The 12,312-nt window shown below is 38.7% G+C and overlaps 1 protein-coding gene across 1 annotated transcript; it reads right to left on the bottom strand.

The window, feature by feature from the left end:
- Nucleotides 1-1,578: 1,578 nt before the first annotated feature.
- Nucleotides 1,579-10,717, bottom strand: CD86 (CD86 molecule). The gene is made up of 5 exons (XM_059466763.1): nt 10,668-10,717; nt 9,053-9,394; nt 4,784-5,092; nt 2,606-2,746; nt 1,579-1,818 (listed from the first exon to the last, which is right to left on the bottom strand). The coding sequence occupies exons 1-5, from the start codon at nt 10,711-10,713 to the stop codon at nt 1,799-1,801; spliced, it is 858 nt and encodes a 285-aa protein (XP_059322746.1). The 5' UTR covers nt 10,714-10,717; the 3' UTR covers nt 1,579-1,798.
- Between the last annotated feature and the right edge of the window lie 1,595 nt (nt 10,718-12,312).

Below are 12,312 nucleotides of genomic sequence, written 5' to 3'. Positions count from 1 at the left end.
ACCTAACCCACCATGTTGCCTTTTCCACTAGCTACAGTTGCTGATGTACATATCATATGTACATATGTACAAATGAACATATGAAGCCTCCACTTGTCAGTCTCAGTCATTGCAGCAATACCTTTTTTATTCATTTGTTTCCAAGAAGTAATTCTGGAAATGTTTTCTCCCTGAGAACACCAAATGTTGGTATTCCGTAACAAGAAGCTTTAGTGGAAGGAGAATAAAAACAGCAACACAGAAAAAGACATATGTTTTAATCCATCATTAAATAAGCTTGCTAGAAAGTACAAACTTTTACAAAAAATTAAAACCTTTACCTTCTAATAACGTTTGAATGATATTAATCTGAATGAAAATATTTTGAATGTTAGTGTAATAGCTTAATAAACTGACTCCCAAATAATTTAGCTAACTCAAAAGGACATGCATTTCTCTCACATACTTGAAAATGGAGTAAAAATTGAGTTGAAATCTAGCAACTCTCATAATTTAACAGAAAAGAATATTTCTACCCAACAACTGTAGAAAATTTATGTCCCCAGACTGCAACTCTGAGCTGAAATTTGTCTTAAGAATATGATGCTAATGTCCCTGCTCTTTCTGAAAGTGTCAGACCTACAAACACAATCAAGATCTCAGAAGAATTTTGTCTCAGTTCTGCTGCATTCTTCCTCTGGAGAGATGTCAGTGCTGTTGAAGAATATAAAGTGCAGAGATCATTCAAGATTGGAGAACTGACACATTTTGAGCAAAACAAAGGATCTTTTCTGAAGGATAAAACTCCTTCCTATGGCTGAATATACCACAGTGTATGAATTGCTCTCTCATCAGGGTCTGAAGCAAAATTAAGAACATAGTCAACAAAAAAGGAACATGACTTATGTAATGTTTTTTCATTATCTGCTCAGCCTAATTTTGTATGGTTAGATATACACACATATGATACCTCATGCTGTCATTTTCTATCCCTGCATCCACCTGAACAACTCTTACAACTCTCAGTCAGAATACAGAGGAACAAAGTGTGGAGGCACTAACTGTCTGGGTGTATTAAGCTTGGATGATATATATATTAAAAAAAAAAGACATTAATCACAAATTATGTTTAAAGCAAGTATTTCCTTTAGATTATTTCTAGATTCAAATGCTTGATAGGAATTCCATGACTTTTCTCAGAAAGTGGGGATGCGCCTCAAAGTTCCTCTTCCTGATGTGAAGATTTACAAGGAAGTTACACAGTTGCTCTGCAAAAAGCATTTATGGCTTATGGTCAGGCAGGAGGCTTGAAACTAGATGAGCTTCAATGTCCCTTCCAACACAAGTCATTCTACAGTTCTATGGTTCTATGATTCTATGATTTATGGGTAATAGCTTACCTCGGATTTTGTTTGCAGTGATGGTTATGAATCACAGATTGTGGCTTAACTCTTTCTATTTCTGAGACATTCTGTGACCCATACAGCTCTGCTTTCTCCATTGACTCTCAGGATTTTACATTGTCACAGTGCATATTAAAAGATACAACAAAAAGGTAGTCAGGCAAAATGCAGACAGGCAGAGCATCATATTTACTACCATTTACTACCATTCTGGAGCAACAATAAAAACAGAGAACACTGGGCAGTAGGTTTCAGCCATCACACAAAAGTGTTGCATGTTGTTCTGTAGGGCTTCTGGGGAGGATTCTTGTTCTGGCAGAACCTCTAAAAACACGGGACCTCATGCTTTGCTGGGTGCAGAGGTGGTTCCCAGTCAGCAGTCTGGCTGATGGCCTCAGTTTCAAGCTGGATAGCATCTAGACTGCTAGACTGACACCTAGAACAGATCAATATGTGATTTACAGACATGTGAAAAATAGGAGCGGGTAAAGGAATTGACAGTAAATGTCCAGTTATCTTAGAATTTCAGAAAAGAACAAGGTGGGGCTCAGGACCCTTAACTGTATAGGGAAACAGGACTGACTGAGGGATGCATTTCCCTCTTGCTATAAGGAAAATAGATTTTGATGTCAACAGGATTCAATGCTGAATAAACCCTGGACTGCTGAGAATTAGTCTCGGAATAAAATAGAGAAATGAAATGCCAAGATCAAGTTCTGTTCCCAGTACAAGATTAATTTTTTAGCCCAGTGTGTGGGCAGCTTGTGGTGGAGCAATGTTCAACTCTGTGATGACAGAGATCCTTCTGTGAACTTCATGTAAGTTCATCTCATCCCTGCCCCAACTCCACCTTTCTTATAGTAGTGATAAGCAAGAAAGATTTATATAGTTCAATGACTTTAAGAGCCAAATCTACCCCAAACCCAGAAAAAAAAGAAGGATGAAACTACTGGAAAAGGTGGTAAAATGGTGCCATGGCAGTCTCACAGAGCACAAAAATGGGCAGAAGTGGATTCCAGGATGAGACAGGAGAAAGATGCTTTGACTTACTGCAGGATGAACTAAGTTGCTACAGGAACTAAATTGTCCTAGGAAGTTTAGCTTAAGTCCAACATGAAACCTAACTTTCTGTCAGCAGCTTGAAAGTAGGTAGAGGGATGATTACGAAGGGTAAAGCCTATGAGCTGAGGGATGGTAGAGCTGAATGACACGTAGTAACTTACTCTGGTTGGTAGACAAGATATTTCTGTTCTTCTTTAATATCACAAAACCCAGAAGAAGTGCAGAAATGATCACTACAACCACAGCTATAAGTGGGCCAAAGAAATTTATCTTTGCTTGCTCCATTTCTTTCTCTTTTATCTCTGAATAAGAAAACAAAGAAGATACACACAGCCAAGATTTAATTTGGTGGCAATTACTTTAAACACTCTATCCCAAAGTTACATGAAATAGAAGTTTAGGTCAAGGCCCTTAACAACCTTTTTGCTTTGCTAGTGTCAATAAATCACTATCCACATTATTTTATTTCCGGTTCCAATAACTAGTGAAACTACCTGATCTTACTACTCACTTAAACAGCAGCAAAGCAAATAACTCTTTCTAAGGTTTGGGTAGCATGTGAAAGATCAGCAACTTAATTGGTACAACAGCCTACGAGGCAGCTACAGTGCCAATGCTGCTCCGTGTTACCATGCAAGTTGGAAGAACCTGGAACATGTTACTACTTGGTGTCTGTTGAAAATGATGGTCAAAGCCTAATGAAATCCTGTAAGGGATGTGAAAGTAGCAGGGAATTCAAAGGACTTTCCCTCTATTTCTGGTTTTTGTGTTTTTGAGGTTTTGGTTGGCAGGGTTAGCAGCTGATAGAGCTTTAGTTATTGCCAAACAAAACTGATGTTTGTGTAGAGTTCCTGGTTTCTTACCCACCATCACTGTTTGTCAGGTATCTATTTTCATAAAGCCAGAGAGGAGAGAAGAATTGAAGAGGAAAGAGGAAGATTCAGCATTATAGTTAATATAACCGTTTCAAAACTAATGAGCAATGTGCAAAGCTGAACAAACATTAGAAGGCTTCTAGACTGTATTTTAAGAGTATTTGCAAGTCCTAGAATGCAAAGACATCAGAGGCAGTTTGCCATATCTGGTGTTGATAACTTAACCCTTTAGCTAAATTTATATTAAGGAAACTTCACTATGGAACTTTTTCAGAACAAGTGGCAAGTTTATTTTACATCTGCAGTAATAAGGTGCATGTTTATACTGCCCTGGTAGGCTTTCCTGCAATGCTACCATTCCCTCTTGGCTCCTTGTTCCTCTTAATTGAAGCACAGCTCTCCATCTTCAGCATTGTCTAAAAGAGACATGTGCAAGCCAAAGGAACGTAAGACCAAAATGGGAATTGTCTTTGTTTTGATGTTCTTGTGCCATAGCTTATAAACAAAAACATGTGAAAAGAAGTTTTCCCGGTCCAGAAGATAAAAAAAATACTGCCTTAGTTTAAAGAAAGGATCAGCCATGTGGAACCCTGAGATAATCCGTCAGTAAAGTCATAATGGAACTCAGGTCCCCAGCTTCTTCTTGCAAGAGGTGTCTGAAAAAAGACACAATTTCAGAGATGAAAAATCCCCAAATAGTCATTTTGGAATGTGCACTTAATTCTGCCAAATGTTATGAAAACCACCAGGAATGCTTCTAATATTAGTCCAAGTTTCATGGTCTTTACAGTTAAACTCAGCACAGTTTATTTGGCAGTTTGTGAACCAAATATGGTCCATGGAACTCTTCTGTTTAGCCTTCTGCCTCTTTCTAAGGAATAATTAAGAATAGCAGATCAAGCACTTTAAACCAGCAAAAGACTCCTTTTTTAATATCAGGGTAGTCAAACTCTGGAACTTTGTGGAGTCTTTATCCTGGGAGATGTTTAAAATTCAACTGGATAAAGTGCTGTGCTACTTACTGACCCTACTTTGAGCAGGGTGGCTGTACTAGATTATCTCCAGATGCCTCTTCCAACCTCACCAGTTCTCTGATTCTGTGAAGTGACAACCTCTCCCAACAGCTGTCACCTCCAGAGACTTGTTGCTGCCTGATCCAGACTCCTAGGTTGCTTTGTTGCTACTGCAGCATCTTTCAGGGAGGGGATCAATAGGGCTGTGCTCTGGATTGTGTAGCAATTCCTTCTCTGTGTTCTCTCCTTGCTGTAATAAGATTTCCCATGTGGAAAAGAGAGGAAGTTCAGTGGTGAATAGGATAGAGCACCTACAACCCTTTTAATCAACTCCTAGTCCTACTTAGAGTTTATTCCCTGCCTTGAACCTGCTGCTGTCTGTGATCAGCTGTGCTGCAGTACTACCTGCTCCTACCCATGCAGAAATTGGAATGGCCAAAGGGAGACTCACCTATGCTCAGTGGGACTGAGACAAGGCTTCCCAGCTGCTCCCGAAGGCGAAGTAAGCAGCTGATATTAGTGGAGCTCCCTGCAGGAACTGGGATATTCAGCTTGCTGGTAACGTTGTACAGCTTTGTCACAGCATCCTGTGAGACATTCATGTGAGCCGGACTGCTGAGTGTTATGTTCTCATGTGAAATCAGCCAAGTCATCTCCTTGGGCTCTGGATAACCTCCACTGGAAGAACAGGTGAGGTTCAAGTATCCGTTGGGCTTTAGTTCCCCAGAGTGCAGTTCTATCTCAGGTTGACTATAGTTGGCTGAAATAGACCAAAGACAGAGGATCATGAGCCAGCCACACCATGTTTGTGACAGTCTCTGCCAGTTATTTAATATTTAGGTTATTTAAGATTTTCAGGAAGCAACAAGTCTGAACACTTTTCTTCAGGAAGACAATGGGAATTCCAATAAGGGATTTTTTTGGTGTGTATGTAGACTTGCTGCTTCTTGTTCTCAGGGTGTTTCAAGGATGCAAGTCTGATCAGTCAGATAATGGGCCTCTGTCTCTCCCACCTCTTTAAGACACATTAATACCTGAGAATAATGAAACCTTAAGCCCCACAAATAAGGGCTTAAGCAGAAAATGGGAAGGGACTACAATGTTCCCTACCTTTGGTATCCTGAATGGGTAAGGGGAAACCCACAAACTTCTAACTGGGAAATGTAAAAATAGAAATAATCTGAGAGAATCCAGATAGGGTAAGTTCAAAGTGCAGTGCTGTTTAAGTAGAAATATCCCTGGTGTCTGTCAGTATTGTAAGTAAACATTTTGCAGCATATAATTCATCATCACTTTGTGGCAGGGTTCTCTTAGCTTAGCTTTTCTGATGGAATTGATTATAGCATAAGGGTTTTTTATTTTGTGTCATTCACTCATCACAATAAATGAAAAACACACCTGTTGCTTTAAAAAGTCAAGTTTCCCATGCAAGAAATAGTGAAACAGGAATGGGAAGAACTATTTAAACATAAATAGAAGCTTTTAACTAATACCCTCTCTTAATTAATCTAGATATACTCAACCAGGATTTGTTTGGTCAGAGGTTTATAGTAAAAATAATAGGCTATAATTGAAAAGGAAAAAAAGAGAATGTTGACATAATACTGACCACTAAGTTGGCACATAGCAAGTTAAAAAAACCCCAAAGAACATCCCAAAAAGTCAGAAACAAATACCGAGAAGTAGACTCAAGATTTGATTGCAAATTTTTAGGGCCAATAGGACTAAAGAATATGCAGAAATATTGGAGAAGGGAAAAGGGCTCTTAGGAAAATGTGAGTCTTGAGAGGGTGAGTCTCACTCTTCTGCACATACACTCAGTGTGTTGGAACAAGGATCTAATCCTTGCCCTAGAGGACTGTTAATATGTATGAATGAAGAAACATGATATTGCTTTTATTTTCTCTATCCTAATACACAATGCATAGGATTTAGCTTAGTCACTTAAATCCCCCCAAGAGAGTTGATGGATATGAATTCAAAATGAAAAAAAGCCCCCCCTTTTCTATACCTCAAAATTTAGTTAAGGTGTCCCTCAGAAAAGCTCAAGGTCTGACTAGCTTAGCTGACTGCTGTCAGACTTCTAGTCTGGAGTATTTATTCTCTCCTTGGTATTTTATAGGGATAGCAAGAATGTAATCCATGGCTATGAAACTTGCCACAACATCCAAGTGATTTAAGGGCTTCAATCTTATTGACAGTAAGCAAGTGGAAATAGTAGAATACAGGTTGCACTTCTCTTTTATAGTTTCTGGAACCTCAATTTACTGAAAAGTGATGCTGGGTGCATTCAGGGTGTGGGCTACATATATGGGGTTTATGTTTGTTAACAGAAAAGCACATTTCAGGAGGTCTTTTTTATTTAAAGATATTGTCTTCCAAAAAACTTTGGGATTAGGTTAAATAACTCAAGAGACAGCATAATCACTTTGCTTTTATTCTATTTTCTTAAGTGACCATCTGCCTTACTTCCTTCCGGACACATTAATTAGATAGCTTTGTTTTTTTTCTTTTTTTCTTTTTTTTTTTTTTTTTAATATGCAGTATTTTACATGTATTTCAGGTTCTCACATTCTGGAAACAAAACTCTTCTGATTATTTTGTGTTATAAGATTGTAAGATTGTTGTTTTAATGTTTCTAGTTGACTGTATTTTTTCCAGTCTTCAGATAACTCTACTAGAGCTTTTTTTCACACTTTTCAGTTTTTCAACATCCTCTTTAAACTGAGCAACTCTAAGTCTCTCTTGTGACATCATTTCAGCCTCAATGCTCTGAGTAGTGCATATTTTGAAACAGCTTCCCTAGTATTAACTACTTCCCTTATTGATCTATCCAGAGGAAGCACTGCAGACATGCCACAATAGCAGATTTTCCAGTTAAGCTGCTTGTCGGCATGGTCCCTACCTTGCATTTTTAAGAGCCAAAGTTTTCCACTGTGAAGCCTTCCTTTTTTTCTGGAGAAGGATCTGAGTCTGTTTTTATATAAGTCATCATGGCAGTATGAAATACATCTAACATATATATATAATCCTAGAATTTCTTGAGTTAGAAGGGACTCAGAAAGATCATCAAGTCCAACTCCTGGCTCCACAAAGGATGGCCAGGAGTCACACCCATGTGCATAAGAGCATTGGCTAAACTGTTCTTGGACTCTCTCAGGTGCTGTGACCACTTCCCTGGGGAGCTTGTCAGTGCCTGACCTCCCACCCACAGGGTGAAAAACCTTTTCCTGCTATCCAACCTAAACCTCCCCTGACACAGTTTCATGCTATCTATATATTGTACAAATGTAATACATAAAAATAACATGTTTAAATTGAATTCAAAGGTACTGCATTATTTCTGAATACTTTGTCACCAAGTGATCCTAGCAGCTTTGTATGACTGCCCTGTCATTCTCGTACAGCCCTTGGGTTTTCTTATGCCCATTTTAAGTGTGACATGCCAAACTACAAAAATCCCTTCCTGTATGATATGAGACTCTAATTAAAAAGCAGCATGTAAGCACAGGTACATTTCAATATTTGCATTTTTCATCTAATTATTTTGAAGGGCTTGAGTTTCTTTAAAATACGGTTTTATACTGCTCCTTCCTTTGAGAGTTTCTTGAACAGAGAGTAATTTGGAAGGAAGACAACAGCACATTGTTAAAACTGTCTTCCTAACCTAAACTTTAAAAGGTGTAGGAGACTTTTAGTCCTAAGAGTGAGATGTCTGTAACATGTTGCTCAGATTTTGGGTAAACTGATAACTGATTCAACTGTTTGAATTGATTGAGCACTTGATGCTACACATCTTAAACCAAGGGCCTTGATACTGAGTGCACATTGTGAATTTCTGAGTTCTGAAATGCCACAGAAAATGCTTCTCTAGTAGATCCTGGGAGAACCAAAATTAACAATCTATATTTTATGTCTGTGGAACAAGGGAACACTTGCTAGTAGCACAAAGCTAAATAGGGTCAATTGTCCTGGTACCCTCTTTTTGGCTGCTGTTACACTTGGCCTGTTCTCTTTTAAAGCAGTATGCTGAAGCCTGAAAACACCAGTGCAAGTTAGAAGCTGCTTTATTAATGACTAGCACTAGCACAGTGGAAGACAGAACACAGGCATAGAGATAAACACTACTAACAGAATAATTTAAAATAGAGAAACATTAGGATTATATATTAGGAATTAAAATAATATTAGAAAATGTGAAGAGAACATTGGTGCCTCACTTCCATCTCCCTGTTAAAAGACTAACTGCCTTTTCCTTTGATTACAAAAAATTCTCTGATGCGGAAAAAACAGGTGGAATCTCACCAATGTATGTATATAATTTTCTTCAGAGGTATTTTCTGCCTTCCTTTAGCTGAATATATGAATTTCTACTCCTACACGTGGGCTTTTTTTTCTTTATTTTCCCTGTGATTTATATGATCATAAAATAGCTGTGTGTTTGCAGAGATCTTGCCATGTTTCAATTCTAATTTGCCACCAGTGTTGATAAGGTTGGATAACTACTGCTACTTTTAATAGAAGGTAGTTTGTCAGATGCAAACAAACAAGTTTATTTTCCAGAGTCCTAAAAGCCATAAAAATTGCAGGAAGCAAGTCTCTTATTCATGTTTAAAAATTTTGCTCCAGAACAGGCACAATTTCAGGACCCATATTTCTGGACTGAACTAAACCACAGAGAATCTCACAGACCAGATGGCAATCAGAAGAGATTACTTACCAATGATGTGCAGTGACCACTCAGATTGGTGTATGACCCTTTTTGATTGTTCAGTTGTTTTTTTCATAATAATACACTTATAGTGTCCCTCATCCTCAACTCCTGCATTTAACAACTGCAAGGTCCATCTGGCCATGTCCACCTTGGTGCGATTTATATATTCAGGACTAAGGTTCTCATGCTTTTCTTGGCCATGATATACTTCATGCACCACTTTATTGTCTTTTTGCCAAAAGATTATTAAATCCTTCACGTCAATTTCCTGAGAGTTTGGAAAACAGCAGGATAGGTGTACAGTGTGATGGAGAAATGCCTTCACCGGATGCACACTGGCAGCAATACCTTAGACAGAGAGAGAGAAACATCAAGATTTCTACCAGCTACAAAAGAATATCAAGTTGCACTCAGATATCCAACACTTAACAACAGTGGAAATAAAACCACCAACATTTAGACATAAATTATCCCACTAGGTATGACAGGACACGTAGTAGTTCAAACTGACTCATTTAGTCATGAGGAGTTCAGGTCATAAAACTATTTCTTGTTTTTCTTCCTATATTTTACTTTCCAAAGAAGGCCTACCACACAGAGGTCATGAGCATCTATATCTTAGAAAACTTGTCTCCAGGCCAAAGATTCAAACAATTCTTGCTTGCAGCATCCTGAATGTAATGAGGTTCTGCCACGAAGAAGATAGATGCACAATTTCTGTTTAAAAAGTTGAGTTAATTCTCCTAAGGAAATTACAACACATTAAATTTTTGAAGAAACTGTGAAGTACACACTGTGTGGTAAGTGTGAGTGTCTAGGGAATGCATGACCAGAAGGTCAGAAGCAGGTGAACACTTTCAATCTCTATGAAGAATTAATCTAAAGTTTAATGACAAATTAAATGTCAGATTTAACTGTTCTGTAATTAATTTAGAATTTAATGACAGAGTAAATGTCAGATTTAACTGTTCTGATCTTGTTAACAGAAATGGTCAATAAACACAATTATGCCTTCATGCAAAGAAGGGATGAACTGCACTACACAAGGGATGATTTTTCTCCTGTGCATGTGTCCATTATTGTGAGTAGTGGCCTGGGGGACTGTGTTTTCTTGGAAAAAGAAATGCAGCCCTCTGTCCCAGAAGATACAAACATCTTTGCTGTGTTCAAAAGGAGAAGAAGATTTACAGTCTCTCTCCTGGTGCAAAGTTTTGACTGTTCTTCCAGAGCACAAGACTACAAAATGATCTCTGTGGCTGCCTCAAACTCCAGTTGTCCCATATCAGACTGCCAGTTTTCAGTTTAGTACCGCTCTTCTCTATAATGCACAGAGGTGATACACACACATTTTAAAGACAGATTTAAATTGAGAATTTAGGAGCAACATAAAATAAGTGAAATGTAAAGATATAAAGTTGAAGAGAGGAAGTACTTACTATATATATTTTACAGAGTCCCTGCACACAATTTAAATACATGTCACATGGGCTACATGACCTTGATTGTGCAATGGAAGTGATTAATAGTACTAAGGAATGAGCTTCTTAGTGGATGAAAAAGTATCACATAGCAAGACACAAACAATCAAAATAGTTTTAATAATTGAAAATGTGCCTTTTACCTGGGAGAAATATCATAGCACAGAAGAAGAATATGCAGATCTCCATGACACTGTAAGAAGAAGAAAAGAAATAAATGTATTAGAGGTTGAAAACATTCCAGTACTTCCAAAGAGGTGGTAAAACAAGAAGTTTTAGCAAGAGATAGTATCGAGAAAGTTAATCTCACCTTTTTCTATAGATTGGTGCAAGGGATTCTATGTGTTTCCCAGCCTTCAGCAACCACAACTAGCATGCTATGGCAGATCTCTGGTTTACAGAGAAGGTGTTGTGCAAGATTACTGCAGACTGTGTATGCCATGGGAGGAACACAGAGTCCCTGAGGTCCAAAGGGCAGGACAAGTACCCAAAATGCCTGGAGCGGAGGAAAGAGGAATGGGGAGCATACTTGGCCTGGCAGTGTGGGGGAGAAGATGGGGAATTGAAAGTAGAGGGGGAGGAGAGTGTGATGAACAAGGAAGAGGTGGGGGAGACATCTCGGTGATGTCAGCTACCAGAAGTGATGAAGTGTGTGACCTTCAGTTTTGTGACAGTAACAGGAACCAATCCTTAACAACAGCCAAGGATAACAGGGAAATCTTATGATATATGATACAGAGAGATGATGCTAAACAGCATATAGTTCTCGGTAAAGAAAAAATTAGTTTCTCTTTAGGAAACAAAACCCTAAAAAAAACCCCTATATATTGTCTCCTAAGCAAAACACCTCTCTGGCTGCTTGGGTTCATGTGGTGTAAGGGCCCATAGTCCTGGTAAGCAGCCAAATGTCATTCCCATGCAACCTGAGAGTGGCACCTGCCTCCAGTCTGTGTTTGCTATTTTGCATTTTAGCAGCACCTTTGTGGTTTTTGTGTGCCTTTTCCATAAATGTGGGACCTGCCTCCAGACCACCCTTGCCAAAGTCCTTCCCTCTCCTCCTTCAAACAGCTCCAAAGAAATCACTTGGCAGGAGCAGATGTAAAACTTTCCAGCTTTCATACTACCTAAAACCAGTGAGATCTCTGTCTGCTGTCCTCACTAGCAGTACACTTTCCTGATGGATGGTTTCCCATTTTTTGTCATGTTTTATTTTAGACTGGTATACTTGGGTCTTTACCCCAGGTCTCTGGTGTCTTCTTCTGCTTAATACAGAATTCCCCTCAGTCCACTGACATGTGTTTTGTGAGTATGCTGTAATGTACAGGACTGACAAGGGTATTTTTTCCAACTTCATCCTACCTTTTCTTAGGAAAGGAGAGAAAGAAGTCCACATGGCTTGGAGGATATGGATAACTTTCTTTTGATCCACCTGTCACAGCAAAAGAGGCTCATGCAGAATCCATTGTCATAGACAGAGGTCGTTCTTTTTCTGCTCCAGCCACCCAATTGCATGGTAAACTTTTATCAAGGGATTTTCCTCTCCCAAGCTGGGCCCCACTGAACTAAACCAGACAACTGACTGCCTAAGTAAAAATGCCTGTGCCAAGCCACTGAAAATAATAGAAACTGCTTTGCAGCAGTCATATTTCCATCCTATAAATAAGAATTTTAGCTTTCAGTCAAGGGAAAAATAAAGGATAGCTCTATTTTTTTTTGATTCAGTGCAGGTGTGTAAGAGGAGAAATTAAAGCAGTTCAGCAACTACTGACATAAGTGGAGAGAGTGTTC

The sequence above is a fragment of the Ammospiza nelsoni genome, chromosome 2 (assembly GCF_027579445.1).
Source record: "Ammospiza nelsoni isolate bAmmNel1 chromosome 2, bAmmNel1.pri, whole genome shotgun sequence".
NCBI classification, from domain to species: Eukaryota; Metazoa; Chordata; class Aves; order Passeriformes; family Passerellidae; genus Ammospiza; species Ammospiza nelsoni.
This window is presented reverse-complemented; position numbering and strand designations above follow the sequence as displayed.